Source organism: Ambystoma mexicanum, chromosome 3p, assembly GCF_040938575.1.
Source record: "Ambystoma mexicanum isolate Mex_15411 chromosome 3p, UKY_AmexF1_1, whole genome shotgun sequence".
Lineage (NCBI taxonomy): Eukaryota > Metazoa > Chordata > Amphibia > Caudata > Ambystomatidae > Ambystoma > Ambystoma mexicanum.
Window position 1 is genome coordinate 136,934,881 of NC_090925.1, and position 22,338 is coordinate 136,957,218.

At 43.5% G+C, this 22,338-nt stretch overlaps 1 protein-coding gene across 1 annotated transcript in view; it reads right to left on the bottom strand.

Moving 5' to 3' along the window:
* Positions 1 to 5,961: 5,961 nt before the first annotated feature.
* LOC138580166 (killer cell lectin-like receptor subfamily B member 1A) overlaps positions 5,962 to 22,338 on the bottom strand; it is a 162,955-nt gene continuing 146,578 nt past the window's right edge. The window contains exon 5 of the mRNA XM_069650496.1: positions 5,962 to 9,317. Within this exon, the coding sequence (XP_069506597.1) occupies positions 9,206 to 9,317 (112 nt within the window). The 3' untranslated portion in view covers positions 5,962 to 9,205. The remainder of the gene's footprint in view (positions 9,318 to 22,338) is intronic.

A 22,338-nucleotide genomic window follows, 5' to 3' on the forward strand; every position in this document is an offset into this window, starting at 1 on the left:
CAATTATCAGGTAAGTCAGAGCAGGCACGTCAGGGACTAGCTATTTTGCGCTAGTCCCTGACAGGACGCTCATTAGAGTCTGCCTGCACGCATTCATTGTATTTGTTTCTACTTCATACAGATAGTTGCGAAATTGGACCCTTTGCGTAAAGAACACCAAGTTCATAGTGAAAGCATGGCCCAATGATTCCTATGTCAACAAATATCACCAAATGTAAATCGGGATGCTATTGTGCAGCGATTTCTAAACCATTCACTGGAGAGTGCTGAGTCAGAGAAAACACACCAGGTCCATTGCTTACCGGATCGGGTCTCACCCTCCCCAGTAACACTGTCGAGGATCCCCCACCCGGACTCCCCCACCCGGACTCCCCCACCCAGGCTCCACCACCCCTGATTCCTGAAGATTCACCACGCCCAGGATCACGATGCCATAAATAGGAGTGGATGACACCCGGTCGGCAACTCTCAAATTAGCACTTATAAATACAAGGTCCCTCCCTAAACATGTTATCGATGTGCATGATTATATTGTAGAAAGCAATGTTGACATTATGTGCCTCACAGAGACATGGCTCTTGGACACGCATCGCCCTATAACAGAGCAAGTGACCCCTGCGGGATATGTCTTTTAGGTAAGAATCGGCCACATGGATATGAGGGTGGTGTTGCTATTGTTTGTAAGAGTCATCTTGGTATGTATAAGGTCATAGAGGATTGTGATGGATGTGAGATCCTACATACTAAGATCACCCCGAATCACAACATTAGCATTCATTTTATCTTGATGTATAGACCCCCTGGTGAGATGCCTTTGTTCAATGAAAACATTACTAATTTCCCATCCCCCCTGCAGAAAACTAATTGTTCCACAATTTTCCTGGGTGACCTAAATCTATTGAAAGGGGACACGAGAGACAAGAGGGCCATGGACTTAGAACAATCATTTAAGCAATAAGTCCTGAGCCGTGGGGGCATTACCGAGTCAGGTAATGCCCCAGGGCCCATAGTTAACAAAGGCCTCGGGGCATTACCTGACTCGGTAATGCCCCTGCGGCGAGGGGCTTATTGCCATAAGCACACCGGCCCGCAAGACCGGGGTACTAGTAACATTGTTTTTCTGTTTCAGAACAGAAAAAAATAAAAGATTAAATAAAATGCCCACCGGCAAACGGATAATGGAGTCCATTTTCCCTTTCCATGGCCGCCATCGAGAGCGGACACGCAGGGGACAGAAGTGTTCCAAGCATGTTCGCTCCCGAAAAAAAAGCAGGACCGAAAAAGAAGGTAAATGGGCTTGGGAGGACAGGGAGGGGATTGTTTGAATGGGAGATGGGAGGCAGGGAGGGACAAAACACTTACCTGAACCCCGGAGGGGGACGATGGCAGCCTTCTGCCGTGTGGTGGCTCGGGAAGGGGAATACTCTGTTCGAGCCTCCGCATTGGCTGAGGAGCTGCCCCACACCCCCGCCGAGATATGCAGGAACTTCAACATACGAGGGGTTCTGCGTCGGGAAAAGCCCCGGCGAGGGCCAATCAGATTGCATGTAACAATCTGATTGTCTCTCGGTGGGTACTAGTCAACAATATGAATGTCTATGTACATAACTCTGACCCCTCACATACAAAGGGCAACATGTTAGATTGGCTCGCCAATGGAAATATCAAAGTGATGGATGTGGTTACGACTTCTTGTGTGTGGTCGGATCACTCTTTCCTTACAGGCCTAGTAGAGCTTCCACAGCCCTATAATTACAAACACGAGGTACCTTGTAAAGTCCTCGGAAGAAATTACTGAACAGTTAAAACCAAAGACCCAGCTGTGTGCCTAAATGACTTGATGTCCCAGACTACGGATCAAGACTCTCCTAACCTTTTAGTGAAGAGTTAGAACATGCACCTAGAATTGCTGCTAAATAGAATTGCACCTCTTAAACTTAGAACATTTAAGGAATGTCCTAATCACCAGAAATGGTTCACCCCAGAACGTATCTTTCTTAAACAGAGGAAAAGTCAAGCTGAACATAACTGGTTTAGAGAAACAGATGAATAATGATGACTGGAAACTCAGGGAGAGGGAATATAAATTTAAGATTATGGTGGCCAAACAAAATCACTATAACGAACAAATTACAAAAGCAGGAAGTGAAACTAAAGAGCTTTTTAAATTATTCAAGGCTTGGGAAAAACCCAATACCTTGAATCAGACTATTAATCCAGATAAAGACGATTGCACTAGGGCACAAAGAGCTTTCGTGGACAAAATCACATCAGCGCCTGCTAGAATATGCAAGGACCTGGATCAATGAAATCTGCCAGTACATTCTGACACTGTTGGGGTAAAAAAATCTCAAGACCCTCTACTCCTGTTAAGTTTTTATGCTGTAGTGGACAAAGAGCTTCTTTTGCACAAAGCTTGGTCCCTGCGGTTATTAAGGATGTGGTGGTTATGCCCCTCCTGAAGAACCAAGGGCTTGATCCCAAGGACTATTTTAATCTCAGGCCAATAGCTAATACGCCTTTTCTTCTCAGATTAATTGATAAAGTGGCTACTACCCAAATGCAATCTCATGTGCAGGCCATTGGCCTCCTCCATAAGAAGCAATCTGGTTTTTGGTGTGCCCATGGGACAGAGAGTGCTCTGCTCGACCTCCAAACACATGTGATAATGATGTGTTATTTATATAGCGCCTTAAACAAAAGCACTTTGCAGAGTAGACCATATGCTCTCGGCCTTAGATAGGAGTGGTTCGTGACTGCTGATTTTCTTAGACCTATCAGCAGCTTTTGACCTCCTCGATCATAAAAGTAAGCAGCATTGGTTATTTGTCAGTGAAAGCCACAGCATGGATGGAATCCTTCCTCTGTGGATGAAACTCCAGAAGCTGTTGGGGAGATGTTTCATCCGACCTTGAGCCAATTCTCTGTGGCATTCCGCAGTGGGCTTGCTTATACCCATCCCTTTTTAACATTTACATCAAACTATTGTGTGATGAATTAGAGAGACTGGGGGTATTTTTATCCAATTGTGCAGATGACTTACAGCTATCTACGGAACTGAGTGGGATTTACGCAATTCACCAGGAAACACTATATAAAATCTACATTCTCATTAAAGGTTGGATGTCCTCTAATTGGCTTTGTCTAAATGCTACTAAAACTGAGCTCATGGTGTACGGGTCTAATTATGCCTGTGATGGCCTAAGTCGGGAATATAACAGCTTCTGTATCGACAGAGGCTGTATTCCCGTGACCAGTAAGGTCAAAACTCTTGGCACTTTCATGGAGTCCTCGCTCAATGCGTACGCTCAGGTTAATTATATAGTCAAAAATCCAACTATTATTTAAGAGTCTTGAGACAGATCTGCCCTCTGGTCACTAAGACAAATCATGAAAAGTTGGTTTGAGCTATCATTCTACCATGGCTCAATTACTGCAACTCACTGCTTGGTGGAGTAAGCAAGGAATGGATGAACAAGCTTCAAAAGCTTCAAAATGTATGCATAGTGTACAACATTGCACGTAGAGAGCTGATATCTATGGCCCACAGGGAACTTCATGGGCTCCCTGTGCTAGTCAGAGTACAGTTTAAGATACTCACGCTAGGCCATAAGTGTCTGTTTTGGACTGCACCATGCTAACTGAAGGAGAAACGTGAATTCTATAAGCCAGTTAGAAGCCTGAGGTCCTCTGGTGTACACAGCCTAATTGTCCGCCGGTTCAAGAGAACTCAGGGGAATGAGTGGCCCTTTACTCCTATGATCGCACAGCCCTGGAATGAGCTCCCAGAGCATCTGTGGAAAGAAAATAATCAACTCACCTTCAGGAAACCTCTGAAAACTAGATTATTTGCCTAGGCAGGTCCTTGTATTGTTCTATTTGTCTTGTTTTCTTTCTGTGCTCGTTTTATTTGTTCAATGTAGAGCCTTGATGTCTAAGGGCTCTGGCGCTCTAGAAACACATAAAAATAGAAATAGAAATTGTCTTCTTTCCTCATGGAATTGGAGTACCTCACGCTCCTGCATGAGTTGCTTGTTGTAGTGGGTTCCACTTGCTCAGGCAATCAATTATACATTTATAACAATTATACAATGCTGGGCATGCTCAGCCTATAAAGATGGCACAGTGCTGGGCATGCTCATCCTATAAAGATGGCACAGTGCTGGGCATGCTCATCCTATAAAGATGACACAGTGCTGGGCATGCTCATCCCATAAACATAAAAGATTTACATACAATTAAAAGTAGATGACATCATATAAGTCAAGATAAGGAAGGGGAAAAGAACCAAACCACAATTTACCTGAAAAATAAATTAAGCGTGTAGCGCTACTTCGTATTTTAAACAAGAAGCATAGTACAATTTGAGAGTGTTGCTTAGCAAAATAAGGGCTGCAGAATGCACTAATTCACGCCACATAGCTAGCACGGAGAACAATATACATTGACCATAACAGAATGTTAAATTTTCAGCTCACAAGAGATGCAACCTGCATCCCTATTAGAGTACTTGTTTTCCAATTCCAGATTTATGATAGTAAGAAACCTGGTCAGCGACAAGATTGTTTTTGTACAGTTACCCCACATACAGGATAGCCGGAACCATTCCCTTGCTGGTAACGTGACCCCTACTCTATCAATTCCAATTGCTTTAATACAAGCTTTTTCAAAGTACACACAATAAACAACCAGATGTTTAGTGGACCCCATCTGACTCACGTCATTGCAAAATCTACAACCACTGACAGTGTTTGATGGGATATGCGGTAACCAGCTCTTAGTTCTTTCCAAGGTTAGCATTTGATTTAATTTAAACCTTAAATAGATGTCACATGCTTTGTTGCATGGAAATTGTACCAAGTAAGGCTTATGTCGCAGTCTCCCAGTACAGAATATTTCTACTTCTTTATAGGATTTCAGAGACTCAATTATGTTCAGTGTTTTACACCAATCATGGTCAAAGAGACAGTGTTTTACATGCACCAGTCGAAATTCCAAATCCGAAGGAGTATGAGCCATTCAGCTAATAAAGACACCATTTTAGCGTAGTATTTTGAAATTGATGGTGGGTTGGAAGCAGCTATCATTTGACCCAAATCCTCATATTTAGGGGGGAATAACATTTTTGCCAGATTTGACAATAGTCGCCAGTTATACCGTGCTGACAAGGAAGTAAGACCCAGCTCCTGTCTCAATACGGCATTAGGAATGGACTTGGCTAAATGCAAAACAACCTTCCATAGACCCCCTTGAAGTTGGTCAAGATAACACAGTGCTGGGCATGCTCGGCCTATAAAGATGTCCCTGTGCTGGGCATGCTGAGCCTATAAAGATGACACTGTGCTGGACATTCTCAGCCTATACAGAGTTCTGGGCATGCTCATCATATAAAGATGACACAGTGCGAGTATTAAGATGACACAGTGCTGGACATGCTCAGCCTATAACGATGACACAGTGCTGGGCGTGCTCAGCCTATAAAGATGACACAATGCTGGACATGCTCAGCCTATAATGACGACATGGTGCTGGACATGCTCAGACTATAAAGATGGCACAGTGCTGGGCATTCTTAGCCTTTAAAGATGACACTGTGCTGGGTATGCTCAGCACATAATGACAATAGAGCGCCTGTTCACCAGGCCCACCAGAAATGGCAACATTCACAGCTGCATCCTGTGCTATGAAACCCCTCAAAACGTCCTCCGTTTGTACAGATTCACAGACTTTTGTATTTTCTTAAACAAGAGACCCTGTGGAAGTTCTGTCTGCACTGTATTAACCAAATTAATACATAAAATATTACTGTACAAATGTATTATTTACATTGACAGGTCTATCTATCTATCTATGTTATTTTTTATAACATAGGCCAAGGGCCTCAGGGCGCTCACAAGACGAAAAACAAACATGGATACAAAAAGAAACGAGGAGAAGACTGGAGCCAATCAAAGCAAGGTCGACAGGAGTGGAGGAGGATTTATTCTATGCCTTTGTCAAACAACCAAGTCTTGAGTTGCATCTTGAATGTATTAATGGATTCACATTTTTTATGACTAAAGGAAGAGAATTCCAGACCTTAGGAGCTCAAAAGTTGAAATTCGTAGTGCCAATTTTTGTCAAATCTTGGCAAGGTCTTGAAGGGGGCTTTCTTTATGTTGTCAGATAGATAATTCGTTGCAGTGCCATCTAGACATTTATAGACCATGACTGCGCCTTTGTATTTTATTCTTTGTCCAACTGGGAGGCAATGAAGGTTCCTCCTAGCGGTTCAAATCCTGGATCGCGTGCTGAGCCCAGTTATAGCTCTCACCACACCATTCTGAATGGTTTGCATTTTACTTAGGTTGGATTTTGTGGTGCCCATTAGTAAGCTATTGCAATAATCCAATTTGGAATTTATTATAGTCCAAGCAATCTCTGCAAGGTTAGGTTTGGTTGGATGCAGGCAAATTTGCCAAATCAGATTGGTATAGAAGGCACACAAGGACTTTAGTTATGATGCATGCCTCTTGAAGGAAAGATGAGCATCCACATAAATACCTAGCATTTTTACATGTTCAGAGACCAAAATGTTAGTATTATTGATTTTAAAACTTTGATATTTGTCCTCAAGTTTTTGTAATCTTTGAGTACCCAGAATCAGTATTTCTGTCTTGGCTTCATGGAGGGCCAGTGAGTTTGAAGCCATCCATTTCTGTATGACAAGAAAAACCCTGCTTATTCTTAGGGCATCCTCTTCGTAAATTCCTGTGAAAATCAACTGGGTGTCGTCAGAGTAATTCATGAATCTGACACCCAGGGTTCATAGCATGTCCCCTTACATGAGGATGGTTTAAAGTTGTTAATAATGTCAAGGACTTCCGATTCCGATACTTCCGCAAAAGTAAAGGTTTCGAGAGGGCTGTGAACAGGAAGGACTTCAGGCTCTGAAGCCGGGATGTCATTATGGAAATTATTAAATTGTTCTTTGATGGCCTGTTGGTGTTTTTCAGTTTTATTGGAAAAGCCATCGTGGATAGCTTGACACCAAGCAACACTTTCTTGTTCCAAGCTAGTTACTGGGGCGCTTTTGAGCTCCTGTAAAATGGAGAAAATGTCTTTGGTCTGCGATTTGGCTTAGAGGATCCTGTCATTAAATTGTTTGGCTTTAGCATTGAAGATCACATCTTTGTAGTGTTTGACTGATTGCTTATAAATAAGCATTGTTTTGGCAGATGGAGCTTTCCTCCAAAGACGTTTGGCTTTACGTTTAATGCGTCTAATTTCCAAAATTTCTTTGAGAACAAATTGGTTTGGTTCGAAGATTTATTAAAGGTTTAAGGGGAGCTGGAGTGTCAAATGCAGTATTTGTGGCTTTCCTAAATAGGTCAGTAAAATTCTCAAGGGAGCTCTGCTCCAGTAGGGCAGGTAAAGGTGGTACTACTAGGTCTTTAAAGGCCTCATGTGTGACATTGTTTTGGTTGCGCGAGGTATTCGTTGGCTTATTTTTATTCAAGGATGGTATCTGGGCGGGTTGTGTCACGCACAAAAAATGTATAAGGAAATGATCTGACCAAGCACATTGGGAAATAGACATAATTTCTATATCTTGATTTTTTGTCAGGATCCAATCCAGCATATTTACGCAGTTATGAGTTGCAGCATGGACTTGTTGGAATCCGATGGATTCCATAGACATTCTCAGGTCATTGGCTTCTTCATCAGTGGCACTATTATACCAAAGATGACTATGTCCAAGGACAATGAAGGCTGATGAGTCCTTGGCGAGGTTACCTATTGTAGCCAGCAATTGTTCCTCAAACAGGGGGGTACTTCTCGGAGGACGATATGGTAGTAATATACTGATAGAGGATACAGGGTTTATGCTAATCTTTGCCATTAGAGCCTCACAGTTTTCTAAGTCAGGACCATTTATTGCGTGAAGTTTAAGGTCATGCTTAAATATGATGGTCACCCCTCCTCCTCTACCCTCTTCCCTATTAACCTGGAGGGCAGAGTATCCAACGGGGCTAGCCATTAACATGGCGTGGTAGGAAGTTTCTGTCATCCAGGTTTCTGTTAGAAATAGTACATCAAGGCTTTGCTCGATGACCATGTCAGCGATTTCGGCTGCATGTTTGATGAGGGAGCGGGTATTTAATAGACAACAATTGAGTTTCCCTATACTAGCCTGGGATGGTGCTACCTTCAGAGCTGCATTGATATTGTCAGGACTGACCTGTAATGGAGACTCTATAGCTCCATGGGCCTGACAAGCTACCTCAAGGCGCAGAGGATCACCATTAAGTAAGGGCAGCAAGGGGGTCAGATAGTTAGGTGGCGGGAGCGCGCATGCGGGCATATGTGATGGTCCGGGGAAGATGCCTTCCATCAGGTTTGAACTAGGCATTATTGTTTGTTTATACATTGTTCGTGGTGCCGAACTAGCTCACAGGGTGCAATGCAAGTATCACACAACAATATGAAAAGTCACATTTTCTTGAATGGATATTCCATTTGACAAGCACTGGCAAAACATGTATGTCTGGCTTTGTAAATACGAGTGTAAGGGCCTGATTTAGAAAGCGTTTTTGAAGGGGACTTTCCCACTACAAAACACTTTTGTAAATCAGGCCCTAAGACGTTTTGCCTTTTTTTACAATTCATGGAAAACACAACATCTTACAAGACATCTTACTCACTACACTGAAACAGCCAGAACTGTTGGCGTTGCCAATGCTTGTTTTGTGACCTAAGCTATTTTTAATCTATTTACTCCATGGGAACTATTGCTTTTGAATTCACAACAAATAACAATTATATTATAACGGCTGTTACATTTATGAAATGTATAGCGTGTCTACATGTCATCTGCCTCACATAATAGAAAAACGGTTATACAACACACCCAGAGTGTCCCCTTCCCTTTTCCAAGTCTCTGGGCCTTATGATTGTATCTGTGGATTCCCTTGTCTCATTCACCTGCAAATGATGATGCAGGTCTCCCCCTGTTTACACCCTCTTTTCTTCTCCCCACTGCACCAACTACCACCAGGGATCCCAAAGGCAGGTTGACTTTTCTGAGTGTTTTTCCATTGGAGCTAAAGTAAAGTGTAAGCGAAATGTCCGGGGAAAGACATCAGAGATTTCCATTTCAGAGACGTGTAGGATCCCACTGTGGGAGGCATATCTGCATCATCCACTGGCTTCCAGCTGAGCTCCTTCAGATATGAGGCTTCTTGGTACAAATGAATGGTCTTGTCAGTGAGCATCCAGACACGCGCAGGGCATTGGAACCCATGTAGACACACTCGCCTTCATCTGTTATTGCACATCTGGAAAGAGAAACACATTGCATCACAAAGGGGACACAACATCATCATGACTATTGTTAGCATTGGAGATCCTAACACACAGCTAAAGGGACTGGTATTTAATGGGAATCAGTGCTGGTATTGGGAGGAGATCTAAAAGGTTTAGGCATTCATGGCTCTTGATTGGATGTGAATCATTTATAAGATCTAGAGAGATCTAAAAGCAGTGGTGGGGCAGTTGTTGGTACAGGGGAAAAGGAGAGCTCCCTCAGAGGCTTCTGGTTAATACTGTTTCACTACTTTTTAGTTTATTTTTATTTGTTTTTTTAATGAATGTACGTGTAGCTAAAAATAGCCAAGTGCAGCTTTTTTTTATAGAAGAAAAACAATATACACGTGCATATACACATATAACTAAAAATAAAATAAAATCTACAAATACCTCAAGCATTACTAATACAATGACAAAGCCTCATAATAAAGGAAAACACTAGCAATACGAGTGTAATTAAGAGGTGTTAATCCAAACACAAATATTCAAATGTTCACATGTTGAAATGGGTTTGGAGAGACATGGGAATACACCTGTGATGTCATTTTGGGGTCAGTGCTGTCTCACATCCTGGTGCCCCTAGATTCTTGTTTTTCTGTAGTGCCAATAGCCAGATATGATATGAAATGCCGCCGTGTTATTATAATAGAGGCAGCTGAGTAGATTAACAACCAAAATGTGTCCGATTGAATGCTGGCCCCTGTACTGCAAAGATCACCATATCCCTTCAGGTGTGATGTAATCAGCTCTGGACATCCAGTTAGTATATGCCTTGAAGATTCAATGCTGAGTTTACACATGTGGCAAAGTCATAGCTCCCGCTTAATGCCGACCCACACCCCTGTGTACTCATAAAACCCGCAGGATGTTAAATCCTAGTTATGTAATAAAACACCCCAGCAATGTGCTGCAGAACTTCCTTAGGTAACTTCGGGGAGCACCAGGCACGTGACCATGAGTGGTATATAAACAATACCATTTCCTAAGTGTAAGCGCAGAGATAGATTGCGATCTATCCCAGTTTTCTGATCTAGTTAGAGATAATTTGATGAATAACGCATTCTCATTCTCTTTAGGGAAGCATATTTCGATATCTGTCAAGTGCAGCTCTAGGGTCTTGACCAGTTTTCTATATACTAGGTTGCCCGGCTTAGTATTCACATGTTGAACCATTAAGGTCCGTAATGTGTCTTTATAATCTCCCCTATTTAGACGCTTAATATACAATTTGCAGCATGCCACCTTCCAAAGTGCAGATAATGAAGTGTAATGCCTCAACTGGTACCGATTTGGGGAGACCAAGTATTGAACGTAGTAATGTCCCTTCAATTCCATCTAAGCAAGTAAATGCTGTTCCGGCAAGGGTTCCAAGCCATAAATGATGCAAGGAATGACACTTTTTTCTATATACCTCAAGCAGGCCTTCAATGGACTCACCGCATTTCCTGTTAATGAAGTTTTTGATAACCTGCCCTCACCCCATAGCTTTGGCTTTTTGTATCCCATGTAAAAAGTAGGCTGCTGTGCTTGCTCCTGCCCAAGGTCATAACTTTGGTTTTACTTTGGTTATCATATCATACTTTGGTTCACCCTAAGGCCATTACATCTTGCAAAACCATGCATGGCATCAATCGATCTTTGCAGTCCCGCAGGAGTTTGGTCAATAAGGACTGTGTCATCAACAACCTACCGGCTAATTTGGGGGAAATTACGCCATTCATCTAGATGGGAGTTTAAGTCACATATTACAAGTTGTATAGTGCTGGGGCGAGCACACAGCCTTGTTTTAACCCTATATTAGTGTTAATAGATTTGGTAAGGGTGCCATCCTGAGCTACTCGAGCCGGTGCCCTTGTGTACGTATATAACAGTTTGATATAGTGCAATAAGGTGGAATCAAATGCCCAATTATTCCAGTTTACTCAAGAGACTGGTACGTAAAACACACTCAAACGCTGAGGAGTAATGAAACACAGATAGAGGCAGAGATTGGACTTCCGAGTTACCTCTGCCACCAGCAATTAGAGGGCCTATATGCTGTGTGTCATGCTGCATTATCTTCTGAATTCCATCTGCTGGTGGCTGAGTAATTTCTTAGACTGTGCCCATCTATTCAGCTGTGTTACTAGAATAGTAGCAAAGATCTTGCTGCTAGTATCCAGCATAGCCAGGAGTCTGAAATTACAAGGATCTGTGAGACTGCCCCTTTTATGAACCCAGATGGGAATCAACCGGTGCCACCTAGCGGGTATACAGCTCATGGTAATAATCTGAGCTAAGAAGGTAAATAATAGTTCTGGTGCAGGGGAAAAGGAGCGCTCCCGCAGAGGCTACTGGTTAATACTTAATACTGTTTCACTACTTGTGTGTGTTTATACGTGCACCCCCTCTGTATGGTAGGGCATGGATTTTGTGAATTATGTCATCTTGTTACACTATGCTAAAGGTGAGAAATTAGCTACTTCCCTCAACCTGGTGGACATGATGGTATGTTCCACCAGGTCGAAGGCGGCTGAGAGGTCGAGTAGCATCAGCAGTGATGCTTCCTGTTTATCCAGGCGTGCAAGGGGCTTGTATTTAAGCTCTAGGAGAGCCATCTCAGTGCCGAAGCCCACTCAAAAGCCCGAATGATGGTCATGTAGGACTGGGTATTTATTAAGATGCATAGCTATTTGCTCATAGTCTACATGGTCCAGAATTTTCAGAAGAAACCCGGTGTTAGTAATAGGCCTATAATTTTTAGCGATATTCACATCGAGGCCATGTTTTTTTTATAATCGGCATAACCCAGGCGTCTTTCAATTCCTGAGGGACACTCCCGGTAGCCAAGGAAGCAATGATCAACATGCGAATCACATTAAGCAGTGTGGGTGGGCATGTTTTAATCATCTTGGCTGTGTGGATATCGTTTTTGCATTTAGTAGTTTTGAGGTGATTCATTATTTTAGCCAATTCCGGTGTGGTAAAAATCGAAGACAGGGATATCAGGATTTTTTCATATTTATGTCCTTAAGAATATTATCAAGTTTGTCTTGCATGGCTTTTTGCATGGTATTACACCAGGCATTGTCCTTGATCAGGTCTTCATTCATGCGATCAGTACATTCCAATAATGGCAGCTCTATACTTTTTGGCTGCTGTTTTATAATCTATTAGGGAGACTTGAGTTTGAGTGGATTTCCAGATATAGAAACATTTGAGTGTGTGTGATTTTAAGCTTGTGATTTTAAGCTTTGGAGTTCAGGAGAAAACCATGAATTACATTTAATACCTTCCTTCCATTTTTGTTTATTTTTGCTGCTACTAAAATGTTGGCAGCTATGCCCAGATTGTCTGATATGGCTTTAGCCAATGCTTCTGGGGTATCCTTTTCAGAAAGTGTATTTAATGGTGTGAGTAAAGGATGAGGTTTGATGGCAGTAATGTTTTTAAGGTTGAGGGCGGTGACATCCTTACACTTATTAGGTTTCTTTTTATCAATAAAACTAGACATTATTGTGAATTCCACAAAGAAGTGGTCAGACCAGGGACATGGGGATACTACTACGTCGCTGGTTTCCACTTTATGACTGGCAAACCAATCAAGGATGTGGCCTAGGTTATGAGTCGGATCGTGGACAAGTTGTTCAAAGCCTAGTTCGTCTAGTGCAAGGCATAATTCACGTGCAGAGGGATCATCATTGTGGTCTAACCATAAGTTAATGTCCCCCATAATCATCTATTTAGAGTTAGATTTCAAGGATGAAAGTAGAAAACTCAGAAGATTAGCTGTGAAGTCTCCAAGTGAATTTGGAGGTCTATAAATGATGAGCACGTTTAGTGTGGCTTCAGCATTCATGCTAATCTTAACACACACTGATTCAATTCCAATTCCTTCCCAATCTAAGCATGGGAGCAAGCTACGACCATCAAATAATAATAACGCAGTCCTAGTGGAGAATAAAAGGGCCTATAATAATAAACGTATTGCCAATCCTTACTTCTAAATACAAATGGTGTGGGACAACAATGTATGCAAAAAGAAAAGTGTTCAAGAAATTATATGTCAGGATAGTTGAGCAGATGGCTTCCCTTCCCCACGTTTTCAGCACGGGGCAAGGCAGCACACTTGAGCTTCACACACACTCTGGTTTCTCTGCCATGAGGACATAGTTCAAAGCACAGGTGTCATCTCCTTCTGTGCCAAAGTCTCTTTCCCAATAAAAGAGGGCCTGACGTAACAAACAAGCACCAAAGTTCCTTTCTTATAAGGATTTTCACATTCACAAGTTCATGGGTCTCCCTCCTTCTGGCTCGGACCCCTTTTAACACACTGTTCACAATTGGTCTACCTCCTTTGGGCTCGGACCGTGTAATCTCACTTTTGAAGCTTTCGCCTTGTATCAAAAAAATCAAAGACTTTTGATTGTGCTATGGATTTTGCTTACACCATCGCAGGACCACTTCGATTCACTTTATTTATCATTCTCATCATTTCTTTACTTTCGCTTCTGCCACTTCTTGGCTAGATACCTCACAAAGACCTTCAATTGAGCACATACGTGGTGCCGGACCACTCTTTCACTGGTATTGTATCTTTCTTGGTTAAAGTTCAAACATCCATCAGCAATTAAGCTTTCTTCGCGTTTTTCATTACACGCATTACTAATCTTCATTCTAGTGCTCTTTATACAATGTTGCCACTTGCAACCTTGACTTCAACACACCAGTCTCCCCAACTCACCGGCTGTGTTGATCTCTCTGCGCTGCTTTGATCCTGGAGCCAAGGACGATACCACAGTGGCTGCTGCTCATTCCTGACTCGGTCAGCCATGCAGGTGGGCCCCAGGTATCTCCAACACACAATGCAGGATTCTTCAGACTGGTTTCCTGGCCTTACGCTTTGTAATCTGAAGGATTCTAGAAAAAAAACGGTTTCTTGCCAGAAAGGTCATGGGTATCTCCATCCTAGCGCACCCTTCTTGGTTTGCCTTCTTTCTCCCCTCATTCAGCTGCCATCTGGAAAATATTGTTCCTTCGTGTGTTTTGCCTCGCTCAGAGTGTGCTCTCATGCTCCGCCTTTTATCTGTGTGGGGAAGCTTAATGAAAGTCAGGTGTGAGTGCTTACCAGTAACTGCCTGACCCTACCTGATCTTAATGTCAGGTACAATGCTCGGGTGAGTATGTTTTCTCCCAGAGCGGGATGTCCATGTGAAAGAGTTGGTGAAGGGAAGTGGGGGGGGTAAAGTTCCCAAATATTGTTGGTTGTCCTGACCCACGTTTGAGCTATCATGCTGTAACATTTGGTGCTGTGGGCTCAGAAAATCCAAGATGGCCAAAAAGCCCAGATGTGCGCCAGAATCCAGAAGAACCACGCAGTTTGTGCGCACACCAAAATGGTTGCCTAACTTGCCACCGACCAGTTTCGAGCATGATGGGCCAGGGTGCCATGAGTGGAATGGGTGCCAAAGGTAAAACAGCAGTGCCTGTTAGCTCAAAAAAACCACTTTAAAATTACCTTTGGTTTCTCTGAATGCCAGCTCAAAATGCCTATTTTCAAACATTGCAACACATCCAAAAATCTCACTCAACACCAGCAGACATCTGGCAGAATGAAGTTTGGTGTGCCTACAAAATCTGGGAAGATGAAGAGCCCAAAATAATGTTGATAACAAGACTGGCTGAGTGCTAAACTGAACTGAAAGACACTAAAATCGAAATGTTTAGAATAAATGAGTGACCTACTTTTGAGTGTCACATATTTTGTCACTGTTGAAATGTCATAGTTTTGAACTTAGAATCAGCATTCTAGCTGCATGTGTAAAAATTGTAAGTGATTTAAACTGGGAACAAAAAGTGACATTTAGCTGAAACCTGGCTTAATGAAACTGGATTCTGCCTGACAACTACCCCCGACAGGAGTTAAAACCTGCTCAGCCACTCTTCCCCTTGCCAAAAGGAGTTGTCACCTCTCTGATTAGATTAGGGGTGGAGCAGCTGGGAACTACAGGGAGTTGAACAAAGGCCTGTCCTGGACTCAGGCAAATGTAATATTGGGGGGGGCGTAAAGTGGCTTTCTCTTAGGGGAAACTGGGAGGGGCAGTGCCTCTGCTAGCAGCTGAGCTTGGGGGAAGTGGATACACCAGTTATTCCACCCTGTGATGTGGGAAGCCACACCCCTTTTTGACCAGGGCATAATTTTAAAAAGATAGATAACTCATAGTGCTTACTTGTCAGAATTATATAAGTAATATCATTCTTTTTGTGATTTTTCTGTGAACATTTTGAGAGGCGGTAGGACCCTGTGGTGTATTCTGGGGGGTTGCTGGCGGAAAATAGGGTCTCACTCCAAATGTCTGCATGTTAAAAATCTGACACTTCATCAATTAATGTCCATACTCCTTGCGCACATGTGTGTAATTTTGGGTAAATGTCCGATATTGCAAAACCAGTTAAAAAGCGCAAAATGTTGTCATTTTTTAATGCAAGCCCCCAGGAAGATCAGAGGCGGACAAGCATGGACCATAAGGAATATATAATGTGCACATGTAATTTCAACAAATTGTATATCTGGGAAGGATGTATTTGAATCAAATATAGATTTGTGGGCAAACTGACCAGGGGAGGTTCCTCTGACCATAAAACCTACAGCATCACTCTGACTCACATTTCCTTCCCCCAATCATGGGAGAAGGGAGAATTGGGCCAATGACAAGTGAGAGGGGCAGGTTTAGTTATGACCAAGGCACACACCCATTTTCAAAACACATAAAAAGAGACTGCTGGGACAGGTAGGGACATTCAATTCCATTTGCTGCGGAGCATGCGGACCGACGACTTAACATCCAGAGATCCAGACTTCAAATCCATCAATCTCCAAGGACCAGAACTTTACTTCAGAACTTAAAGCAAGGGCCTAAACCCACAAACTGAGAACTCTTCTCAGCAGGCCTCAGCATCCTTAAAATCATTTGCAACTATTCCACAGCCGGGCGAGCTGTTTGAATTCTTTTGCCAAGAACAATTGCCAGAGACCAGAGATCCAGAGTGAACCAGACCGCTGTGAGCAGAACCAGAGAGCTGACCCAGTCCAGTCCAAAACCTGACCAGATCCGTGGCGAGGCCTATTTCAAATTTATATTGTGAGTACCTAGCAGAACTGTGCAGAACCAATCTCTTAGTTAAAATAATCTAATCCAAACTATTTTAACCTAAGTAGAACAGCCTCCTAGAAATCGTGTCATCTGTCATTTGTAAAGCTGCACAACCGTCACCTGTCAATTCTGAAGCTGCAAGCTGTCACCTGTCATTTTGAGTTTACTTTAAATCCGAAAAACTACCTTTATTTAATCGTCTGTATCTCTGGAACCGTTTGGGATAGGAACTCCCCGAAGACCCCTCACCCAGGTGATCCTCCCACACGGGTCCACCCCCATGGCCTGGATCCAAAGGTGATGGGCATGCCCTGGCCACCTGAGAAAGAGAGATTCCTGGTTTCTCACAGTGGTCTATTTAAAATGTATTTCGTTTTTTACATTTATTTTGAAAACAGAAAAGGGTCTAATCCCCTGATCATTTTGACACTAGCTACAGCTAGTAAACTTATCAAACTGATGGTGTGAGGCATTCAGGTGCTGCCGTGGTGAGGCACAGAGCTAAAGGGGAATTTGAAGTAATGACGAGTGCAAGACTATGTCTCACTTTTCGGCACAGGCTGCAGAATTAGTGGTGCTTATTGTCACGCTTGAAAATCACGCAGACCAGAAATTGACAGTGTATAGTGACTCCACCTATGTGACGTCAACTGGGCACGCAGGGTTAGCACATTGGAAGAGGGGGGACTACCTCCGAGCAGATCGCACTCCAGTGAAACACGCTGCATTATTGGATAAACTTATTAAGGTACTACAACTCCCAGTAGCCATAGCAATAGTTAAATGCACAGCACATACTAAGAGAACTGACTTTATTTCACGTGGTAACGAAGCAGCAGACGAAGAGACCACAAGAGTACATACCTGATATTATAAGCTTCTGTACTCCAGATGTGAAGGAAAACATTGTCACTATAATGGTTGTGAATTAATGGTTTAACCATTTGTCTAGAACACAGCTAATGGAAGTCCAAGGTTGTACTCCCCAGGAAGAGAAAGAACTGTGGACGCAAAGGGAGTGTTCGTTATCTCCTTCTGAAGCATTGTGGCAGCAGGACAGCACTGGAAAACGGTGATGCTTGTAGCCTTATTAAGGGTGGCATTAGAACAACTACACTACCCCGTGCATGTAACTAGGGCGAGCCTCGCAGCATCGATTGCAGAGGACTGGGTCATACCAAACCTGTTAGAAGACATTGCTTATTATGTAGTAAATTGCATCGTATGTCAAAATTGTATTGCTGGGCACACACTGCGAACAATCAGAGGAGTGATTCCTAGACCAAATGGTCCTTTTCAGCATTTACATATTGATTATCTTAATATGCTGCAAGAATGTAATGGATACAGGTATATGATAGTGGTAGTGTGCCCCTTTTTGAGATGGATTGAAGCTGGTCCATGCACACATCCTGATGCCACTTGCGCTGCAAAGTGTTTAGTCCAGGAAGTATTCCCTAGATGCGGAGTATGTGAGGTGTTGAGGTCCGACAATGGTCCCCATTTTGTAAATGAGGTGTTTGAACAGATTAGTCTTCTACTCAGTATTAAAAATAAGTTTTCTTCTGCTTATCACCCGCAAGCGAACAGGATATGTGAGAGCCTCAACGGCCTTCTCAAGGAAAGGATAGCCAAGCTTAAATTGATACTGAAAAAGGGGTGGCTGCACTGCCTGCCCCTTGCATTATATGCATTAAGGAATCAGCCTGGGTCGGACCACGCCCCATGAGCTATTTACATGGAGGCGGATGAGAACGCCCCTGACTCCTCCATCGAGGAATAGAAGCGATACCCAGAAACTGCAGAATTGTTAGGAACTGAGTTACATGCATATTGAACATGTATGACCGCTAGTTCTCTGTCATTTTAGATCAACTCAAGCGGTAGGGGTGTTGATCTCAGGACACATATGAAGACCATTCAGCAACTGGACCTTAGAATCTATGTTAACCTAAACTCTTTAATGGTGATACAATTCTAATTCGCAATTTCACTAGGAAGTGGCACAAGCCTAGGTTTAGTAGTCCTTTTATCGTGGAAAACATTACACCCTCAGCAGTTAAAGTCCAAGAAAGACCAGCCAGGATCCACTTAAGTGATATAAAACCATATGCTGGTGAGGCCAACATACCCCCAACCTTTTTGGATGCAAGTCAAGAAGAAGTAGTTCAGCACGTGCAAACTCGATCGATGACGAGGAAGAAGGACACATGGCTATTCTGTGATTAAATGCAAGTGTGCATGTGGACTGTGGCTCATTTTTTAACACTCCTATAGATATTTAGTAGGAGTGTAAAAGCAACTGTTCATGACCCACATGAGCTTGTTGACATTGGACCCTAGGAAGTGCTGAAGTAAATGAAAAATGCCTTATCTTGATTTCATTTTCGACGACTGGAAGAGGGAGCAGTTCCCCGATTCGTTTCTCACTGAATTTCTCTTTGGTCGCGTAAATGGTGTTATCAGATGTTGATGTTCACAGACTACATCTTGCTGTCTTCATTTTTACACTCCTAGCTTACCCTGCTCTTGTTGGGAGGAGCACTGATGTGCGTAATTTTGTCTAAGATCCTAAAATTGGCCCGTCGATTAGACGATTATTGGCAGCAATTATAGAGCAATTAAGACAGCTGCCTGGGCATTTAACGAGATTGCCTAATTAACAAAGGTTTTCCTTCCTTAAAATTAATTACGGGCATAATGAGGTCTATTGAGCATTATGCAGTTCCAGAAAGTGAGCAGATTCAACGATGTATGGAGAGACACCAATGGTGGGGTCAAATGTATTGGTGCATAACATATGCATGTACAATATTCATTGTTGTTTTTCTGCTTCTATTGATACACACTGTTTACTTTATTGGTCCAAAGAAAGCAGCAGTCCCTCTGTTCCTCCCTACTCCAGTGACTTATGCAGAGTTAGACATTGCAAGAAAGCCAAGGCCATATGTGATTGTCTCTACACCAGTGACGCATGTGAAGTCACTGATTTCCCTGACAAGTGTTCCTAAGATTCCTCCTGTAGGAAGGGTGTATTCTGATATATTTCATGAGTTCCTTGTACAAGCTCATTTAGCAAGAACGAGGCCCAAGCGAAGTACTAGAGAGGATGATTTTGAGTTAAATGATTATCTAGACAATACAGTACACTTGTGGAATAACATGTGGTATCAACATATGAAAGAGGTGGAAAAGAGGACTTCTGAGGAGGATTGCTATGTATGTGCACTCCTACCTTATGTTATGGGAACATCCAAGATATTCATAGCTACAGAGCTAGACATCCAAACAGCTCATTGTCTGACTCACCTTGCACTCTGCCATACAAGAGGTCAATTTCAGGGGGGAACGGCATCCCTGGTATGGGTGGCAGAATGGTCAGCACCTGTCATGATCTCTGCTTCCAAAAGGTCAGGGTTTTCCCAACTCCCTTGGAAGCAGATCCATAACCCAGGTTCCGAGTGCCAACCAGTCCCAATTGGGACCTTTTGGACCCAGTCCTGGCGCCAGTGGCACCAGGCTCATAAATATGCCCAGTCCCAGCGCTGGATGCGCCGGGCTCATAATGCTTGGGTGGACTTACCTTCAGCAGACCATGCTGCTTACTTGCCTGCCAGTTGAGCCTCTGATCCTCTTCTGTTTGGAACTACTTTTCCTGTTGGGTGGGGCTGGAGCCACTCCCTAGATTCAGAACACTGGAACTCTTCTGGAAGGCAGGAACTCTTTTCTTACCAGGAACTCTTTTCTTACTTAGGCGTGGCTGTGGAAGGAGACACCTAAGCACTACAGGAGGCTATTTAAACCACACCCGGTGGATGAATCTTGCTTTGTGTTATTCTGCAACCTCTGCAGCAGAACGCTCATCGTGTCTTCTGCATCCGGTCCTGGGCCTAAGGAAAAAGGCTTACCATCCTGAATCCAGTCTTCAGCAACACCTATAAAGACAAGAAAGAGCAGGTTAGCATTCCGGCATCTGAAAGGCAAAGGCTTACCATCCTGAATCCAGTCTTCAGCTTCACAACACCTATAAAGACAAGAAAGAACAGGTTAGCATTCCGGCATCTGAAAGGCAAAGGCTTACCTACTCTTCGGCGCTGCATCCCGCATCTGAAAGACAAAACAAGGTGCGTTTAAAGACATTGGGGAACTTTAATACTCACGTGCCATGACTCCTTTCCACATCTAATCCAGTGGGTATTCCGGCACCCTGCAGCCGCTCCGAACTCGTACCTGCAAAATAAAAAGACAGTTAGAGCGCATAGTGAAGCAGGCAACAAGCGCTTACTTACGTGCTTCCAGGCGCTTCTATTCATCACACGGGCTCCATCTTCAACTCACTTCAGCCCGTCATCCGCCATCGCCGGAACCCTGCAAAACAGGAGACATCATTACTAAAGACTTTAAAGACATTTGAATGGCTCGAAACTTACCGTTCGTGCAGTAAACGACGGACAGCAGTCCTCTGAAGTCAAGAGGCCTGCGCTACCTATCCAGTGAAGAAACTGGTTACAGCACCCTGCCCCGAGGCAGATGGAGAGCTCGGCATTCACTTACCTAAGGTGAGAGCGTTAACCTTTGGGGGTCTACAGGAGAGAAGAGGAAAGAGATAGGGACACCCCAATAACCCCAGTTCATTAACCCCATATTTTCTATCTGCAGACATCTTACTCTACACGTCAGGCATACAGTGCACAGAGGTCCAGCCCAAAGAGCCAACCGGGTGCTACACATCACCTTTGAAGATACGGTAGTCGCCCAGTCAAGACCGGCGCCTCTGCGAGAATCAGGTGAGCGTTACAGAACACAAAGCCTACCGCAAAACTCTCGCCCAGGCGCTATGGAAACCTCGGATACTGACCCCCTAGCCCGGTTACTTGGGGAACTAAGGGCAGAAGTGCATGCAGCTCGTCAGGAAACGAATGCTCTAAGAAGGGAACTAATTATTTCCAAGGAGAGAACAGACAATCTTGCTAGACAAGTGCTACAGTCACAAGCCGGACAGACCCCTTTACCCGCATCAGGGGCAAATCTTCCTTCAACATCCTCTATGAATCCAGTGCAGATCAACCTACCTGGGAATGTACCTCTGGCTCCGCCCGAACGATTTTCTGGTGACCCAAAGAGGTTTGCAGTATTTATCAATCAGTGCCGGTTGCACTTCTTATGCCGGTCAGCAGCCTTTCCAACTGATCAAGCAAAAGTAGCTTTTGTACTTTCGTACCTTAGTGGCAATGCGGCAGACTGGTCGATCCCTCTAGTTAATCAAGATGATCCGGTTCTCCATGATTTTCAAGTCTTTCAGCTTAGTATGGAAAAACTGTTCGCAAGACATTCACAGGGGCAGGCCTTGGACAATGAGCTTCTTTCATTGCGACAGGGTAATCAAGACCTTTTGGCTTATATTGCATCTTTCAATAGGCTAATAGTGGAAACTCAATGGCCTGAGGACAAAAGGATTACGCTGTTTTATAGAGGTCTACGTGGAGAGCTCAAAGACGTTTTAGCCCAAGTAGTGAATCCCCCACAAGACTGTTCGGATTATATAGACTTGGTTGTTCAAATAGATCACAGGCTGCAGAACAGGAAGGCCGATCGTTCCAAGTTTGATGCTCGAGTATTTTCCAAACCGCCAACTCCTTCCAAAGGAGTAGACTCCGGGGAACCCATGCAAATAGGGGGTCTGAAAGGTCCTCTAACACAAAGGGAGCGGGAAAGGAGGAAACAGTTGCAATTATGCCTATATTGCGGAAACTCAGGGCACTTTCTTCGAGACTGTCCGGTGAAACCTGCCAAGAAGGCAGTAGGAGCTGCAGTTACCAAAGTTACAAACTCTGAGCAGGGAAACGACCTCGCCCGA